Source organism: Ictidomys tridecemlineatus, chromosome 1 (genome assembly GCF_052094955.1).
Source record: "Ictidomys tridecemlineatus isolate mIctTri1 chromosome 1, mIctTri1.hap1, whole genome shotgun sequence".
In the NCBI taxonomy this organism is placed as follows: Eukaryota; Metazoa; Chordata; class Mammalia; order Rodentia; family Sciuridae; genus Ictidomys; species Ictidomys tridecemlineatus.
In genome coordinates, this window is record NC_135477.1 from 14164476 (window position 1) to 14184747 (window position 20272).

The 20272-nt window shown below is 32.7% G+C and overlaps 1 protein-coding gene across 12 annotated transcripts in view; it reads right to left on the bottom strand.

Annotated features, from left to right (window-relative positions):
* Nucleotides 1-20272, bottom strand: part of Atrnl1 (attractin like 1) — a 694372-nt gene that overhangs the window by 574989 nt on the left and 99111 nt on the right. For 11 of the 12 annotated variants that reach the window (XR_013437181.1, XR_013437180.1, XM_078044839.1 and 8 more), the window contains exon 10: nucleotides 6510-6664. The exons of the other annotated variant lie outside the window; for it this stretch is intronic. Coding sequence is in view for 9 of the 11 variants with exons in the window: in XM_078044839.1 (XP_077900965.1) it covers nucleotides 6510-6664 (155 nt within the window). In the remaining 2 variants the exon portion in view is untranslated. The remainder of the gene's footprint in view (nucleotides 1-6509; nucleotides 6665-20272) is intronic. 12 annotated transcript variants of the gene reach the window in all.

Consider the following 20272-nt stretch of genomic DNA (forward strand, 5'->3'; position numbering starts at 1 on the left):
ATACCCAGGTTCTTCTCTTTGAGTTCTAAAAAGGCATCATATTCCACTCTTAAGAATATTATTCCAATCCCCACACTGGAAGACAGCATAGGACTGTCAGCTCTGACTAGATGGCAATGGAGGACAAGAGCACTGCTGAAGGTCCAGGCTACACTGCAAGCAACGCTATAGCTAGGGACATATGACCCAGTAGTCACTCCAGCTATTGGTAATGTTACTGCTGGAAAAGGTAGCAAGTGATATTTATGACAAGACCCAGTGAAAAGTCACCATACAGACTACACACATGTCAAAAACCATGACATTTGGAGTAGAAAATTATACACCTCTATTCATCTACTGGACTCTGGAAGAGACAGAATGCCTGGCCACAGATAATCAAATGACCATTGTTCCGAGTTTTTCATCATGAGTTGGCTCTGACACCAATAAGAACTCAAGGTGGACATAGTATCCAAGATCAAGTATGATCAAGACCACAGGGTACAAGCAATCTACATAAGCAGGTAGTCCAAGCTCCATGTCATCCACCATTTCTGCACCAGTACCACTCCCTCATCTTATAGTTATGGCCATATGGGGAATCCATTATGCTCTGATAACAGGAGGAAATGTAAATATGCCAGTTTTATATTTGGTTAAAAATTAAATGTCTTAAAAATCAATGTTAAATTAATTTAACTTGTTGATATGTAGTCTATTCCCATTCTTACATTATTAAGTCTCCTACATTATTAGTCTCACTGCATACTCAATTCAAGGCTAAACAAACTAGAGTAAATTCTATATAGTTAATGACATCATGAAATTGGACAGAAATATCATTTCATACCAACAGAAAAGCCACAGAAAATAAATAAATAAAATATATTCTCTGGAATAAAGATGTTTCCCTAAATTCTATGCTACAAGGTATCAGTTATCAGTTTACAAACTATATATATAATCAAAAAAATCAGGGTTACTATTCTCTCAAAACCAAATTTCAACAAATAATATTATATCATCAGAACTATTTACCCATGAGGCTGGCACAATTACAAAAAGAACTCAAGTTGAAACTCAGATATTAGCTTAGCAATTGAACATAAAATAATACAGATAGAAAACTCATATTGATCACCTAATTTTTCTACAAATTCTCATGTCTTTCCATAAAAATATGCATTTGTTGTGCTCTACAAAAAAACTTGAAAATTGTTAATATTCCATTTTAAATGCCAGATCATAAATTAATATTGTAAATTAATATTGTATAGCACATAAAACAGATTTTATGTACATGAGTCTAAAACGCTCATATTTCAAACTCTTGTACTTAAAATGAAATGGATATAAAAAAATATTATCCATTTCAACTCCTTTGTAATAGAAGAGTAAACTTTCTGAATATTGCCCAAAGTGTTTTTCCATTGTCCCTTAAATGATGGTACTTCACTAAGATTTTGTTTATCTTCTCCTGTAGGTCAAAACTTCTTTCAACATTCTAAATGTGCACAATGTCCCCTAGGATATATCATAAATACTTATAGCATCCCCTCAGGATTTTTTTCCCTGGCTTTCATTCAATAAACATTCAAGGATTTTCCTACTCTCTGGCAGGAAAGGTTGGCAATACTATTTGATTCCCAATCCTAACTGAAATCAGTTTACAGTGTTTTAAAAGACAATGATATTTCCTGTTGGCTTCAATAGCCTTGATATAAAAATTATAATTGTAAGTTTCCTGAAAATAAATAATAACTGAATCCCTAGAGTAAATTCTACTTGGTCATAGTTTATTATACTTTTGCAACATGTTGGACTCTATTTATTAATATTATATTTGAAATATTTGAGTTTAAATATACTACTATATTCTCCGGCCTTTCCCCAGCCCAGGGGTTTCATTAAAACCTTTAAAAAATTCCCTTTCAGTGTATGTTTTCTTTCAAAAATCTTTATAATTTTTTTGTTTCCCAACCAATCTCTCAAAATGCTTAGAGATTTGTTAAAGATAGAAATTCATTGGGCTGGGGATGTGGCTCAAGCGGTAGCGCGCTCGCCTGGCATGCGTCCGGCCCTGGTTCGATCCTCAGCACCACATACCAACAAAGATGATCTGTCCGCCGAGAACTAAAAAAAATAAATAAACAAATTTAAAAAAAAAAAAAAGAAATTCATTGTTTAGAGGCTGGGGTTGTGGCTCAGCAGTAGAGCACTCACCTAGCAAGTGCGCACCCTGGGTGCGACGAACCTCATCACCACATAAAAATAAATAAAGATATTGTGTCCAACTACAACAAAAATAAATAAATATTTTTTTAAAAAAGAGATTCATTGTTTACTATTAATTTCTTTCTCCTTGATTTTCTACCTTGATCATTATTTCTTTTTGTGGGAGGGAGCAGGAATAATAAAATCCAAATGGATGTTAAATCTAGTGATAAAAAATATTTTTGAGTTTTTCATTCTATTAATAAATATTATATGTCATCATCCCAATTAAAAGATCATTCAAAATTTTCCTGTTAGATCAGGAAAAACTAATATCATAATATAGTGGTAGGCTCAAAACACTTTGAGTTAATTTATTTTTTTATTTTTTACATACATGACAATAGTGGAATACATTACACTCATTATTACCTATTTATAGCACAAGTTTTCGTAACTCTGAATATAAAGTATGTTCGCATCAACTTATGCCATTATACATGTACTTTTTTTGCATTACATTCTTAATACACATACATACCACAATTTTTAATATCTCTGTTTGTATATAAGGTATGTTGACACCAAATTCAAATCTTCATACATATATTTTGAACACTTTGAATTTAGACTTCACTTCATATTCTGAATATGCCACCTTACAACCTATATGACTTTGGATTTAACCATGGTAAATAACACTGTCTTCCCTATGAATTGAATTTAATAATACACATGCTAGATAGTTAAGAATTACATTATAAAGCATGTAAAAAGTACCAAGCACTATATAAAACCTTACACAGATAGTTCTCCCCTGTGTCAAAATGAAAAATCACTCTTTTTAAAAAAATTATTGGCTTGGTTTAAAAAAAAAAAAGCTACTACCCAGAGGGAAAAAAAATAACACTTTGAACAAAGGATACAGCTTAAAATAGTCAGTGGTTGGCTATTTCAGGGGGAGAAAAAATGTGTGAATGATTTTAAGGGTTTTCCTAAAATAATACAAAATTATTTTAGGTGGTCAGGCAAGTGACAACCAATTTCAATCAAGGAAGAGTCCTGAAAACTAATAAATGCATAGATAAATATCAACAGAAAGAGAAACTAATAAAATAACCTTCAAAAAACAAAAATAATTATAAACATAAAGAGTAAGCAAGCTGGAAATTTGATCATTTTGTTGGATTATTCTAAAAATTGATAATTTAATTTGAATATGATTTTGCTATGAAATTATATGCCTTACAAAACTGTATCCATTCTATACACCTACATACATGTCACTCCACAGGGTTCATACAAAATCATGTATGCTATGCTTCATAAATGAATTGATTTTTTAAGGGTAATGGAACTATGGCTGCACTATATTATAAAATGGCTAAGCATATACATTATTCTGAATTACCAATTAAAATTATATTCCTTCACATACAGAATTACTTTTCAGCTTTTATTAACTTTTTTTTAAATAATCATCTACCAAGAAATTAATATCATAAGTAAAACCTTCATGTTCAGGAAATTTATTTTTAAACGCCATTATTAATTCAATCTGGTTTGAAGTGTCAGCTAGTCTTCTTTCTGCAAGATATATTTCTCATACAAATCTTATCCTTGCCTGAATCTGAAATAATCTAACTCAGGAAATTATATTTTCATGTTTCTGTTATCTTGTATTATCTTCCTAAAGAAAAATATATTAATAAGCTATTTTTCATCTTGCTTAGAATTCTATCAGAATTCTGAGTAGAAGACTATCTTTAGTAAAAAGATCTCTTTAATCTTAAAAAGAGTATCATGGTGGCTTTCTGAAAGCAATAATAATACCAACAATAACAACAAAAATGAATATCTTTTTCATATTATAAAATTTGACTTCATGCTAGATTTACAAACAAGAACATTAAGTATGTATTGTGTTATATGTTACAGTTGATCCAGACTCATTCACTAACTCTGGTTCTATTATTAGCTGTATTTCAGTTACTTTTTGAAAACAGATGTCCAGGACCTAATATCAAAGAATCTGATTATATAGTTCAGGTGTTTATTTCCCAACAACTTTCACAGAAATGCCTAGCTATAGCCATGTCTGAAAATCACTAACATATACCCTCTACATCTATCATGCATAATAAAATGAGAACAGTGAAGACAAGGTCATATCTTAAAGATTAATGATACTAATAGTATATAACTGATTAGAGTCCTAAAGTTGAAATTGTACATTTTAGAGCAGAAAAATTAGAATTGGCACAAATATTCCTGTACATTTAAAAATCATATAACAATGCAAGCCACTAAGTCATCAGGTGCATTACAGTTAAATATACTAAAAAGTCCTAGCATACCATACTGAAGAGAAAAATAAGCAACATATTTTTTCAAAACAGATCCATTTTCTATTTGGTTCACTTTGTGATGCTTCTTATCCATTTCCACAAAACCTACTCCATAAGGAAAATAATTATTGTGAAAGACATTTTCTAATGTATGAAAAATAATTTTCTCAAGAATATATTCCCAACACTGGGTGCTACCATCCTAGGAAGATAAACACAAGCTATATGGGGGAAGTTTACTGGGAAATATATACGAATCATCAAATAAGATTAAGTAGAGACACTGTGTGGAAGCTCCTTGAAAAATCTTTTACAAGTTTGAAATCCCACTGGGTGGATTTTTAACAATAACAACATCCTAAACTTTTCCCAATATTTTCCCCTAGAAAAAAAATGAACGAACAAATAAATAAAGTTTTAATCTTCCTCCAGAAAAATAATCTATCTCATTACCATTGCCAGAATAGTATACTGATAGCCTCAGTATGTCAAGAATAAACCATAACAAGGTCACTGCCAGCCTGGATTCAGTGTTTCATCTGAACTGCTTTGCTGGATGCCAGATACTAATTTATGAGGCTTCTAAATGCTGAGACAGTCTCATGTTCATCATTAGTCACCATGTCAAATTATTATTTCAAAAGGTTATCCAAGCATGCTGGTATGCACCTATAATCCCAGTTATCCCAGAAGCTGATATAGGAGGATAACAAGTTTGAGGCAAGCACTGACAGTTTAGTGAGATCCTTCCTACCTCAAAATAATATAAAAAGAGCTGGGAACTTAACTCAGTGGTGGCACACTTGACTAACATGCATAAGGTCCTGGGGTCAATTCCCAGTACCACTCCAAAAAAAAACAAAGGAAAAGATTTAATTATTTAGGATCAAATGATTAATCACAGTCCAATGCTCACAGTTTTATATACTTAACTTTATTACTGGTAATTTCCTACAAAACAAATTTACAACACAACAAATATCAATGTGCCTAATTAATAGTCACAAATTTCTTCATATGCTGCCACTTGGAATAATTTATCAAAGCAGACTATGCTTAAGAGCAAATGTATATTTCTAGCACTTATTCAATGTGCTATTTTTTTGGTCTCCTTTATTTTTATTTATCAAAATGTTTCCTGATATTCTCAATTTGGTATACTACATTATGCCATCCTGGAAGGTTCTCTTAAGTAATGCTAAATATATTTTAAATATCAGCTACATTTTCGCAATAATATAATACACAGAGAAGAAATGATGTCATTACAATGAGCTCCTGGATAGCTAAATTTAGTATTTCAATAAATGAATACATTTAAATATTCAGAAATCAACAGGACAGTAGCAAAATTTAAATTAAATGGAAAATATAAATGTACTTTATTTCTGAATCTCTGGGGGAAAACCTTATTTAGTTCTTCTATTCCGAGGTTTGTTATACATTTTCATTTTGTCTTATAATATTACTTCTTTAGCTGTATCTTCTCCATACTCCTTTATCTAGTTCTATCAGATTCCTATATTTAGTATCTGGAATATTTAATATAAATTCAGTTTTTCTCATTCCTACTAAATCTAAAATGTATGCATTCCTACTATTTGAAATTTACATAATTTGACAGCATTCCATATCTTATCCATTATCAATATAATAATAAACACAATAGACTGATACAGTATTCACATAGGGAGGGAAACATTATATATATAAAAGCCTTCAAAAAGGACATTCAAAGCTGGATTTCACTATTTTCTGTATCCACCACTCACTCACTCCACTACCTCTGTTCCCTTGGCTCTACACCAATACTATTATGCTGCAATTAGAGAGAATGCCATTCATAATCTATCACTGAATTTACCTCTAAAATGACATATAAACATGCTGTCAAATGTATTTGAGAATATTTATGGGGAAATTTTCTGATATTTCCTACTTTATACAATCCTAACAGATACATACCTATGTCATATGCCAGGAAATCGGCAGAAAAACATTTTGCACCGTTACTCAAGGAAGTGTCATTATGGGTATTTCCTCCAAAAATAAGCATAGCTCCATTGATAAGAACAGCTGAATGAAGATATCTGGCAAACCCACTTTCTTTCAAAATAGTCCTACAGAATAAAATTTAAAAATGTATTACAAAAGATAAAGAGACCTCCCTGATTATATATATAAATTATATAAAGGGTTGAATTTGCATACAGAATTTTTCCTGGAATTGTGGAAAAAACAAGGCTTTCTTAACCATTTATAGTATCATAAAATGCTTTTCAAACAAGTATCAAACAGAATTGTTAAAACTCAATTCGTTTTTGAATTATCTTTTCATTTATAAAGGTAGGAAACAAGTCTTCTTTAACTAGAGGCCCAAAACATCATAATTTTTAAAAATTTTTATTGGTGCATTATAACTATACATAATAGTGGGATTCATTGTGATATGCACATTGTGATACATACATGCACATAACATAATTTGGTCAATTTCATTCCCCAGTACCCCCACTTTCCCTTCCCTCCTCCCCCTCCCTGACCCCCATTCTCTATACTACTGATCTCCTTTCTAATTTCATGATATCCCTTTTATTATTTATTTATTCTTTCTAGCTTCCACATGAGAGAAAATGTATGACCCTTGATTCTCTGGGTTTCATTTATTTCACTTACATGCAAAACATCATTGCTTTAAATACTAAAATAAGTAAAAAGGTAACCATAGTAAACTTACTAAAAATTCTATTTGGTTGAAATTATAGAACTCATATGGACCCCTAAATAAACTTTTTATTTAAATATAACATGCACAAAAGTGCAGATATCATAAGTCTAAGATTCAGTGAACTTTCACAAGATGAACACAACTAAGTAATCAGCAATAGATAAAAAAACAAAACCAAACATTACTACTATTCCAATTCTAAGAGCATAGATTTGCTTTGCTGTTTTTGTATGTTACACAAATGGAACACATATATTATACTCATTTGCGTGTAGGTTCTTTTGCTCAAGATTATTTTGGGACACATCTACACTTTTGTGTGTACCTAAAAATTAAAATTACTATGCATTTTTGAGAAATGGTAAATATTCAAGTTTTTTAATTAAAATGTAATTGAAAGTACTATGAAGATATGCTCACAATTATAATTTCTCTGAATGAATATATAATATAGGCAAATGATAATAAGAATTAATATTTTATAACTACCATGAATAAACACCTGGCACAAACAAATATGTATAGTATATATAGTTAGTACTATATAAATATTATCTCTAAAATTGTGGATTATAATGCTATTTTAATGCTTTAAAATGTAAGGGTGCCTAGCATGTGTGAGGCACTGGGTTAAATTCTCAGCACCACATATAAAGAAATAAATAAAATAAAGGTCTATCAACAATTTTAAAATTTTTTTTAAAAAAAATGTAAGGGTGACTCTCAGAATGACAATAGGAGGCTTTTCTCAAACACCTTCCCAGGGGAAAGAACTATAGTTAGCAGTTAGTTTTAATATATATTATACATATATATTATATATTCATAGAAGCTAAAGCTAACACTAGTTACGTGTGTGTGTATATCACTAGTTACATGTATATATATAAATGTAAGATCTCAGAAAATTTTAAGTAAAAGAGTCAAATCCATTACATATTCCATTACTTGCCCTCCTCCTCGCCCTAGGCCACACACAGTTCAGAATGACAGAATTTCTACCCCAAAAAGGAAAAACAAAAAGCTCCTTCACTCCTTAGCTTCTAGTCCAAGCCAATGATATCTTACAGAGTGTATCAGGCTACCAGCATTTTTCATGCCCTCCAGCTCTGGGTTACAGAAGCTCTACTGCAGGAAAAAGCATGAAAAATCTGGATACTCTTACCCTACCCAGGCTGGATTCATAGGTTTAGCTACCCACTAGGCACAGCAGGCCAAGAACAATAATGTTTAATCCTACCTCACTGAAAAGGCAGAGGTTCAAAGCCAGACAAGACAAGCTTAGAATACCACAGGCCACAATCCCCATGTAACTGCCTGCACAGGAAGCAGTGAGTGATACTATCCAATGGGAACCAGGCCACTAAGTTCACCTACCTACAACCCCAGAGTTTCAGCATACAGGTTTTGCTTAGGAAGAGAAGCACACTAAGAAGATAAGGAACTCTCCTAAAGGAATTGACTTCATTTAAAATAGAGGATGGAAAAACTCAAAGACTAATTGCAGACTCAAAACCAATGGAGATTTTGCTTATATGCAATTAAGACTAGTATTAGGTTCACAGACAGTGAACTAAACTGCAAACCAGACGGAAGTTTAACAGAGAGAACCAGGGGAAGGGACAGCTAATAAAAGCCCTCCTATGGTCAGAACAGACCTCCAACACAACCCTATAAAGTTCTCTAATTGAATTCTATTAAGCTTTTTAAGTCCCACAGCCTTGCTAAAAACAATAGAACAATCAGTCAGCAATTGGTGGAGGCTAAGAGCTGGATGTGATAACAACAAAAGCAGAGCTTTAGAGAGCTTAGAGAAAAAAAATAGAGCCTTGCTGAAATTACTGTCATCCGAGGGTGAAAGTGTGTCTCCATACACTCTGAGGAACAACATTGGAATATGCACATGGAGGAGGAAACAAATTTCACTACAAGAGTCCAGCCAAATGACTTAATAAATAAAATTGCAGTGGTCCTGGAAAAGGCAAAGGAATTAGGTTCCAGTGTGACTACAATAAAATATCTAAAATACCTGGTTTTCAGGAAAAAATTACAATATACAAAGAAACAGAAAAGTGTGACCCATAATACTAAAGGAAAAGTAGGCAAGACAAATTGCATTTGAAAACTTCAAAGTACTTATGAGAAATAAGCTCTTACAGGTAAATAAAACAGTGTTTAAAGAATAAAAATATGACAATGTCTTATAAAGTATCATATTACGTCAAAATTAAGAAAAAATGGAAATTTTTGAACTGCAAAATATAATAATTGAAATTGAAAATTTTATTAGAGGAGTGATTGACACTCCCATCAGCAGGCAGAAGAATCAGTAAATTTGAAGATAGATCAATTGATTGTATAATATTAAGAACAGAGAGGAAAATGAACAGAACCTCTAAAAAATGTAGAACACCATTAAATACACTGTTCTGATGGGAATACCAATACAGAGGTGAGGGAGAAGAAAGTTGAAAAGTTTTGTTGTTGTTATTGTTGTTGTTTTCAAAACAAAGCATAACAAATGCTGACAAGGATGTGCAGAAAAAGAAATTCTCAACCACTGTTAGTGGGAATGTAAGTGAGTATGACCATTATGGAGAACAGTATGGAGGCTCAAAAAAACTAAAAATAGATCTACTATATGATCCAACTATTTCACATCTCCATATATACAGAAAGGACATGAAATCAACATACCTAAGCAATATCTGCAAGCCCATATTTATTGCAACTCCAGTTACAATAGCTAAGATATGGAATCACCCTCATAGCCATCAATGAATGAACAGATAAAGGAAACTTGGTATATACACATAATTAAGTATTATTCATCCATAAAGAAGAATAAAATCCTGTAATTTACAGCAAAATGAATGGAAGTAGAGATTATTATGTTAAGTGAAATAAGTCAGGCACATAAAGAGAAGTGTCAGTATCTCTCTCATGTGTAAAGGTTAAAAAAAAGTTGAGCTGAGTAGAAAACAATGATTACTAGAAGTTTGGATGTGGGAAAAGGCTGTATTTGAACTATGCTGTATGCACTGTGCTATATGCATAATCTGGAATATCACATGGAACTTCATTAATATACAATCAATACATGTTAACCAAAAAATTTAAAAAATAATAATAATGTCTGACAACTTAAAAATTTCATGAAAAACATTAATCCACACATTCAAGAAACTAAGCAAACTCCAAGTAGAAAAAAAAAGACATAAAAATCCATACTCAAATACATAATGGTAAAATGTTGTAAGAGAAAACTCCTGAAATCAGCAGAGAAAACTGACTATGCACACAAGGGAACCCTAATGAGATAAACAGCTGACTTTTTTTTTTAATTTTTTTTTTTGCTGGCGGTGGGTGTTACTGGGGATTGAACTCAGGGGCACTCAACCACTGAACCATATCCCCAGCCCTATTTTATATTATTTAGAGACAAGGTCTCACTGAGGTGCTTAGCTCCTCTCTTTTGCTGAGGCTGGGTTTGAACTCACGATCTTCCTGCATCAGCCTCCTAAGCCAATGGGATTACAGACATGCTCCACCATGCCTGGCAACAGCTGACTTCTAATCAGAAACAATAAAGGCCTGAAAACAATGGAATGACATATTCAAAGTACTGAATTTAAAAAAAAAATGTCAACCAAGAATCTCACATACACAAAAGTGTCTTTCAAATGTGACTAAAAAATAAAGACACTGCCATATGGACAAAAACTAACAAATTTGTTGGTAGATCAACCTTACAAGATACAAAATGAAGTTTATTCAGTCTTATAATTATTTAAACCTAGAATGCTAGCTAAGGCAACTATAAACCAAATTACAAATGCATATTTCTCCAACTATCTTTTTCTAATAAATTTGAAAAGCAATTTATATTAGAAAAATACATATGTAATTGGATTGTTGGGGGCTAAAAGATATAGAAATGTATTTCACAAAGAGATAAACTGAATAAAAGCTCCTCTGAAGTAAGGAAATAATACCAAGACCTGAGGATACTTTAAGATAGTATACTTTGCATACACGAGGTTCTAGGTTCAATCCACAGCACACACATATACACAGAAAAAAAAGAGAAAAAAGAAAAAAACTACTACACAAAATTATTCAATAACAATGATTTCCCTTTCACTCGTCCTATAATCTAATACTTCTATATTCTCACATCACAATCTACCCCTCTCCCTATTCTCTCTCTGTCCACCATTAGAAACTGTAAATCCTTATGCAAATCTACTGGCTATATGGTAAAAGATAACCAAACTCATCATTTCTGTTTATAGTTGACATTAAAAAAAACCTTTAAATATATACTTGTTTTTCTTTGTATTTGTAGCTTCTTTAAAAGATAAGTTTGAGTTTGTAACATGTATTCATGTTATATATATAACAACAATACCACCAAGGAAGATGGAAGAAAGAATAAACTCCTACAAAAGTAGTATCTCTATCTCTCACTAGAATAAATTTAATATAAACTTGAAGTATATTCTGATGGATTAAGATATATATATGGTAAGCCCTACAACCAATACTAGAAAAGAAGCTTTTGAAAAATTAAAATGTTTAACTTCTAAATAATTTCCTTAATGCTAAAAAGCAGCAAAGAAATAGAGCAACAAAAGAACATGAGGCATGTAAAAAATAAATAAAATAGGCCAAACTGGAACACCCGCACTACCCGCTCAGAGAGGAACATGGTGCTACAGTTCCCTATCCACCAATAGGCGGCTTCACCCAAACTGTCTTCATCTTGAGACATTGTAACCACCACCATAGCCCTTCCCTCGTGGTAATCTCCACCAGGGGACATAATGATAACCAAACTCATCAGGAGGCAGCTGCCCATTGCAGCACCGCACACCACACTGTGGCATCATGGAATAGGCCACCCAAAGACATTGCACTAGACCATCCTTCCAGCCCATCTCTAAAAGGGGTTGCCTCCATCTTGGGATACCTCCACTGCCATCTTGGGTTACCTCTGTTGCCAACTCTGCCATGTTTATTTGGGGTAGCTTCCATCTTGGGACATCAACTGAGGCCTGGAAGCCTTACATCACGGTACCTATAGGTTTGATGCTACTGCAGTCACTAACTAGGGACTTGGCTGCTTCCATCTCAGGACAACAACCAGGACTTGGAAGACCATCACCAAGGTCCCTGTGGGTCCAGGTGCACAAGAAGTATCCCTGCTAGGTATGCTAACAGACATCAACCTGTTGCAGAGGCAACAGGAAGCCTTGCATGGGGTCACCTCTCTCCTTTTCTCTTGCTAATAGCCAACTTCTTTTGATTTCCCTTTCACTCATCCTATAATCTAATACTTCTATATTCTCACATCCTACTTCATAAATATCACAACCTACCCCTCTCCCCATTCTCTCTCTGTCCACCATTAGAAACTGTAAACCCTTATGCAAACCTACTGGCTATGTGGTAAAAGATAATCAAACTCATCATTTCTGTTTATAGTGATAAAACTGTAAATCTCTAAATAGAAGTTAATTGATTTATGGCTACATATTGATAAAATTGAATTGGGTATAAACATTGATTTCCCCTTTAAATAAAGTTATTGGTAACCTGCAGGGACATTACAAGATTATAGGGTAGAAACTTCAATACCTCAGGGCCACACTGCAAGAGAGGAAGGCACACAGACAACATGAAAAAATAAGGGAGGGAAGTACCCCAAACAAACCAAGATACTACAGTGATAGAATCCACTGACAGCAGAATAGATAAAATGTCAGAGAAGATGTTCAGAATGTACACAATTAAAATGATCTGCGAATTAAAGAATGACTTAAGAGAGCAAATACATGAAAAAAATTGATCACTCCAACAAAGAGATAAGAGAGAAAATACAGGCAACCATTTACCACACAACAAAGAGATAAGTGCAAATACAGGTAGCAAAAGATTACTTCAAGAAAGAGACAGAGATTCTGAAAAGAAAAAAAAACAGAAATATTTGAAATGAAGGAAACAATAAACCAAATAAAACACATAATAGAAAGCATCACCAACAGACTAATCACTTGGAAGACAGAACCTCAGACAATAAAGTTGACCACACAGTGAAGATGGTAAGAAATCATGAAGACAGCATCCAAGAATTATGTAATAACATAGACCAAATCTAAGATTTATAAGGATAGAGGAAGGTACAGAGATTCAAACCAAAAAATAAATAAAATGACAGATATAAATCAACTATGTCAAATATAACATTAAATTTATAGCATTAAATACATAAATAAAAAAAGATTAGGAGAAAACAAAAAAATAGGTTTCAACTATACATTCTACATTGAACAAAATTTAAGTTGAAAGAGATAATAAAAGTAAAAAGATACAAAAGATACGTTGACAACAAACAAGAATCCCTATAATAACATCAAACAAAATAGACATTAAACATGTTTCTAGACTATAATAAATGTTTATAACAATTAAATTTCTTCAAGAAAACATACCAACATTTTTAGTTTGTCCTAACAAATAGAGCCCCAAAATATATGAAGCAAATACCAACAGGATTTGAGAGAACAGATATATTAACTATAGGAGCAGACATTAAAATCTAACTTATAAAATGAATGAAATCATTATAAAATAAACAAGGATATAAAAGACTTCAATGATACCATAAATGAACTAGATATACAAAAAAATATGGAATACTACATGGCCAACATGAAAATACATATTCTTCTCAAGTACAAAAAGAACATTCTCTAATATAGACCACATGCTAGGTCAAAACAAGCCTCAATAAATTTGAAAGGACTAAAATCATACAAAGTATGCTAACTACAATTAAATAAAATTAGAACTCAAAAGCTGAAAATTATTTGAGAAATTCACCAATATACAGAAATGAAATATCAGAGTAACTGTGGATGTATCTCAGTGATATAAGGCTTGCATAGCATGTGCAAGGCCCTGGGTTCTATCCCCACTATGAGGGGGGGGCGGAGAAACACCAAGAATATTAAAAAATACTTTGATATAAATGAAAATTAAGACAAGACATATAAAAACATATGCCACAAACCAGAAGTAAAGCTGATAAATGCTACAACATACATGAAATCTGAAATTATTACATCAAGAGAAAGAAGCCAGACACAAAAGGCCACATTTGGTATAATTCCATATATATGAAATATCCAGAACAGATAAGTACATAGAGATACAGAAAGTACAGTAATAGTTGCCAGGACATGGAGAGAGGGAGATTAGGGAGATACAAAGTTTCTTTTGGAGGTGATGGACTTATTCTGGAATTAGACAATGGTTGTACACTATGAATATACTAAAAATCACTGAATTGTGCTCTTTAAAATGTACTCTTTAAAACTTAGAATTTTATATTATACAAATTTTATCTTAATTAAAAAAGATTTTTTTTCAAAAAAAAATTTAACTTTGTAAGTCATGAGAGGAGAACACAACATTTTGGTATTCCTATGAAAAATGCAAAATTTGGATGAAATCAGGAGGAAACATCAAACCCAAATTGGGTGCATTCTTCAAACAAATGACTAAGATTGTTCCAGATTAAAGGAACCTAAAAAGATATGACATAATCTTGGATACGATCTTGGATCAGGAATAAATATGAAAACCTGGCAAGGAACAAAATATCAAAACCTAAGGGGAAACTGCACTTCTATCAAGTCACAAGCAGAAAAAAGAAATAAAAAGATACTGTCCTGGTAGAATAAATGGTATTCCCTCAAAATTCACACCTGTATGTGGCCTCACTTGGAAAGAGAATCTTTGCAGATATTATCAAGTTAAAATGAGATCATGTATTAGTTAGATAAAAATGAGGTCACATTAATCTACTACTAGGTTAATGTGTCCTAAATCCAGTGACTGGTGTCCTCATAAGAAAACTATGTTTAGACAGAAGCTAAGACTGGAATGTGGCAGCTACAATCAGAGAAAGTTCAGGATTTTCTGGCATCCACCACATGCAGGGAAAAAGCAAAGAGCTTTCCTGTAGAGCCTTTAAAGGAGCATGGCCCTGCTGATAACTTGATGTAACACTTTTGGCCTCTAGAACTAGATGATAAATTTCTGTCATTTTAAGCCACAAAGTTTGTAGTAACTTGTTACTATAAACTTAGGAAGCTAAAAACATTTCATTTAAAACAGCATACAAAACCCAACCAACTAGAAATTATTCTAACAAAATAATTATTGGTACTGCACACCACTAAAGAATATTTTCTATAAATGTTCTGGGAGTACTCACTGTCCTCATTCAACATGCTTAGTTAACCAAGGGTTTATACTCCTAAGTAAATAGCTTAGAGGCACTGGTGTTAAAAACAATAAAGACTAAATAAAAACGTTTATACTATAACTGCTCAAGATTGCAAAAGTTGACAAAAATTCAATACCCAACCACGGAAAAACAGAAATTAAAGGATCTATGTTCAAATGGCAGGGTTTTTCATATGGGGCAACAATCTGCCAACAACCCTACATTTCCCTAACCCATTCACTCTGCCTCCTAAATGATTATTTCATACTGAACCCAGGGTGCTTAACCAATGAACCACATCCCCAGCCCTTGTTACTTTTTATTTCGAGAGAGGGGCTCCCTAAGTTGCTGAGAATGGCTTTGAATGTAATCCTCCTGCCTCAGCTTTCCAAGCCACTGGGAATTCTACACAATACTCTTAATGTGCCTGAGTTTTGAGAGTGAACTGTCTCATGGATCAGTTGTGGAATTTTCTACTTGTAATATCACATTGGTGCTCCAAAAGTTTCAAATTTTGGATTTTTGGATTAGAGATTCTCAACCTTTATTACTTTGCCTATCAATAGCTTCTGATAATTTCATTCTCTTTTGAAATGCTACTGGCCTCAAATAGGTTTTCTTGCTAAATAATTAATGGTTCGTTCTCAGTGTCCTTTTCTAGTTATTTCTCATCTCTCTGACAAGAAAATTAGTGTGTTCGGATTCTGAAACTGCTGATTCCAGATGACTATTTAATATATCTTCTAGTATGCATAACAAACATTGTAAATTAAATGTGTCCAAAACTGAGCTTCTAACTAGGAATGGAACCGCCACGTGACCCAGTGCATCACTACTTGGTATTTATCCCAAAGAATTAAAGCCATCATACTATAGTGACACATGCATATTCATGTTTATACCACATTTCACAATAGCCAAACAATGGAATCAGCCTAGGTGTCCATCAGCAGATGAATAGATAAAGAAAATGTAGTATAGATACACATGTGGAGTTTTATTTAACCATAAAGAAGAATAAAATTATGTCATTTGCAGGTAAATGGCTGGAACTTGAGACCATTAAATAAAACAAAATAAGCCACACTAAGAAATATCAAGGGTTTCATGTTTCTCTCACATGTAGACGATAAAGAGGAAACAGCAAAGAAAGCTGGAATTGAAGGAATCTCATGAAACCTGACAGAAGACCAGGAGAGTAAAGAAACCAGAGGAAGGGAGGAGGAAAGGAAAAGGGGAATGATATTGGCCAAGTTATATTGTTATATTTTTATATGTACAAAAATGTAACAACAAATCCCACCATTATGTATAATTATAATGCACCAACAAAATATGTGGAAAAATGTATATATAAATAAAACTGACTTCTAACCTTTCCCTTTTTTCTGAAATCTGAATTAACCACAATTCCATTCTTTTGGTTATATTCATCTCTCACTCCTTTCTTTCTCATCTGCTCCATATACAACCCCTTAGTGTATCCAACCCATGTTGGTTCCACCAACCAACTCTCATCACCCTCCCATTGCCTCCTCGATCCCAGATACCACCATCTCTTTCTTAGATTATTACAATTCTCCTAAATCATCTTGCTGCTTCTGCTTTTACATCAAAATCACAACACAACAGCCAGAATGCTCTAGCCGAAACCTAAAATCACAACACAGCAGCCAGAATGCTCCAGCCCAAACCTAAATCAGACAATGTCATACCTCTGCTCAGAATCTTTGGTGGTCACCCATGTGCTGTGGTTTAGATATAAGGTGTTTCCCAAAAAACTCAAATATTAAAAACATGATACCCAATGTAGCAGTGTTCAGAGGTGAAATGATTATATAATGAGAGCTGTAATCTAACTGGCGGATTATATACTTGATAGATTCATAATTTGAATGTACTACTTGGCAGTAACCATAAGCAGGTGGAGCATAAATGGATGAGGTAGGTCACTGGGGTCATGACCACAGGGATTGTATTTTGTCACCTTCCCTTCCCTTTCCTCTCTTTCTCTCCCTCTCCTTTCTGGATGTTGTCCTCCACTATGCCCTCACCTTGGCCCAAAGAAATACAGTCAGAGACTGAAACTTTGAAACCAAGATCCCAAAATAAATTTTTCCTCCTCTAAATTGTTCTTGTCAGTTGTTTTGATCACAGCAACAAAAAGCTGACTAAACACACCATGTCAAAATAAAAGCCTTATAAGGACCACCAAGACCCAACATAGTAGGTTCCCAATTACCTAAGGTCATTTCCTACCACTTCCCTCACTCTACTTTAAGATATTTTTCTACACCAGCTATACTGGCCCCTTACTGTTACAGATGACAAGAACCTTCCTATTCTCAAAGCTGTTGTACTAGATGTCCCTCTTCCTAGGACACCTGACCTCCATAGGTATGGCTCACTCACTAACCCCATTCAAATTCTACTCAAATGTCTTCTCAATGAGGTCTTCTCTGGCCATTCTTTAAATGCAACAACCTGAAACTTCTTATTCTCTTTCCATACTTTCTTTTTCCTCCATAGCACTTATTACCATATAAAATACATTTTACTCTATTTTTATTATCTGCTTCTCATCATTACAACATATCTCCAAAACATAAAATATACTTTTAAAAGTCTCTGAAGAAAGTGTATTGTTAACCAATACATGAAAAATTCAAAAACAGGCAAATTAATTGGATTGTTTGCAAATATACATTTGGAGAATTTTTAAAGTCTATAATAAAAAAGAAGTAATCAACCCAATATTAAAATAATGGTTACCTCTCTTTGGGATAATGGTGGGAGTGTCACCATGGAGGGACACATAAGGGCTTCCAGGGTGTCGTAATGTCCTTTTTATTGGCTTAGGTGGGCAGTGTTCATTTTCTTGTGGTTCTAAAACTGTTAAATACGTGTGTGTGTGTGTGTGTGTGTGTGTGTGTGTGTGTGTGTCTGTGTATACATATATTCAAATACTCTTTCATATGTAATATTTATCAATTTATACAATAAAGTAGGAAAAAAGTACTATAGATTTTAAATCACTTGATAAAAGTAAATCTATAGAGCTTTTTAAATTATCAATTTATAAATTTGTGATTTTAACTAGGCACTCCAAAAATCAGAAACTATCATGATGTTTATACATATAACAGTCTTTCTTGTCTATATAAACATTTTGTACTAATTTTAATAAATCTCCCTGCTATACTATTTTTTAACATGTGGGTGTATCCATGTGTATTTCTATTACTTGCCACATAAATATGTACTATAAAATTTTAAATTATCAATCTCTTACTAAGAATATATTAGGATTACTTCCAATACAGAGTTTGACAAAGAATCAATAAAATTTTTATTTAAAACACTTCAGATACTCACTAAGCAGAGAAATAAGAAAGAATGGATAGCATATTCATCAGGATTTAGTGAAATGTGATTTAACTAATAACATATTCATAAAATTGTTCTATATCACTTCATGAAACTTCTGACAGCTAAATTTCTTAGAAAAATCACAAAAGTTCAATAATTTGATTGGCTTTGAATAATTCAATGTAAAAATAACTCCCATTATATCAAATTAAAGCCAGAATAGTTAATTTCATGTAACTATGAATACCCTCCTTATGAAAACATTTTTAAGTATATGTAATTCAAAGACTTTTTAAAAGTACAGATCTAATATAGTACCACAGAGGCATTATCCTTATGTTCATTACTTATCCTTTTATTATCTTTAAAAACATAGTTGAAATTTTTTATTTTAAAAAGTTGATAATAATAATAAAGCTGCCAGTTGTAAATAATAATATTTAAAACATTCCTTATTTATTAAAACTTGAAGTTTTTCACAGAGTTAAAAAAACACACACACACACAATAGAGGAGAAGACCTACCTACACAATAGGCCAAGAAAATCTGAGGTCTCTGTTATCAGAGAAAACCTTGGCATAGAGGAATAAGGACGACGTAAGTGGTCAATTGTAAATTCTATACATGCAAAAATGTTATGAGATGTCTCATTTAACAAGGTTACAAAATCCTGTCTACAATGACCCTGGAATCTAAACCCTTGCAGCAATAAGAATGTTCATTCTTTTAGTCTTTCATTGTGAAGAAATCAGACCTAACTACCCCTGAGGAATTGAGGTGGCAGCAATGACTTGTATCCTGAACTTTAATGTCTTGATTCTTTTCCAAAAGTGGCAATAAAAATGTATTTGGTCATTATATACTGAAAATGACCCTCTTTGTCAAATTATCATAAATTTGTAGCATACTATGTTAAATTTGAGAAGTCAAATCAAACACAGACTTCAATTTCAACAACTCAACTAATAAGGTTGAGTACCTTATAGTATGTATTTTGACCACATGGACAGCTTTTTTGTGACATATCTGTTCAAATCTCTTGTCCATTTCTTTATTGAGTTTTCTTACATTTTCCCATTGATCTGTAGTACTTCTCTACATTTTCAAGATGACAGCCCTTTGCTGACATTATACATTTCTAAACAGATCCCAAACTGTGACTTGCATTTTTATCTTCTTAGTGATGATTTTAGATATATAAATATTGTTCATGCTATAATTTTTCTTTATGAATACCACTACTTGAATCATTTTTAATTTTTTTTACCTATTGAAATGAATATACTTGCCTTTGAACCTTCTAGAATACTAACTATCCTCCACATTGAGATCTA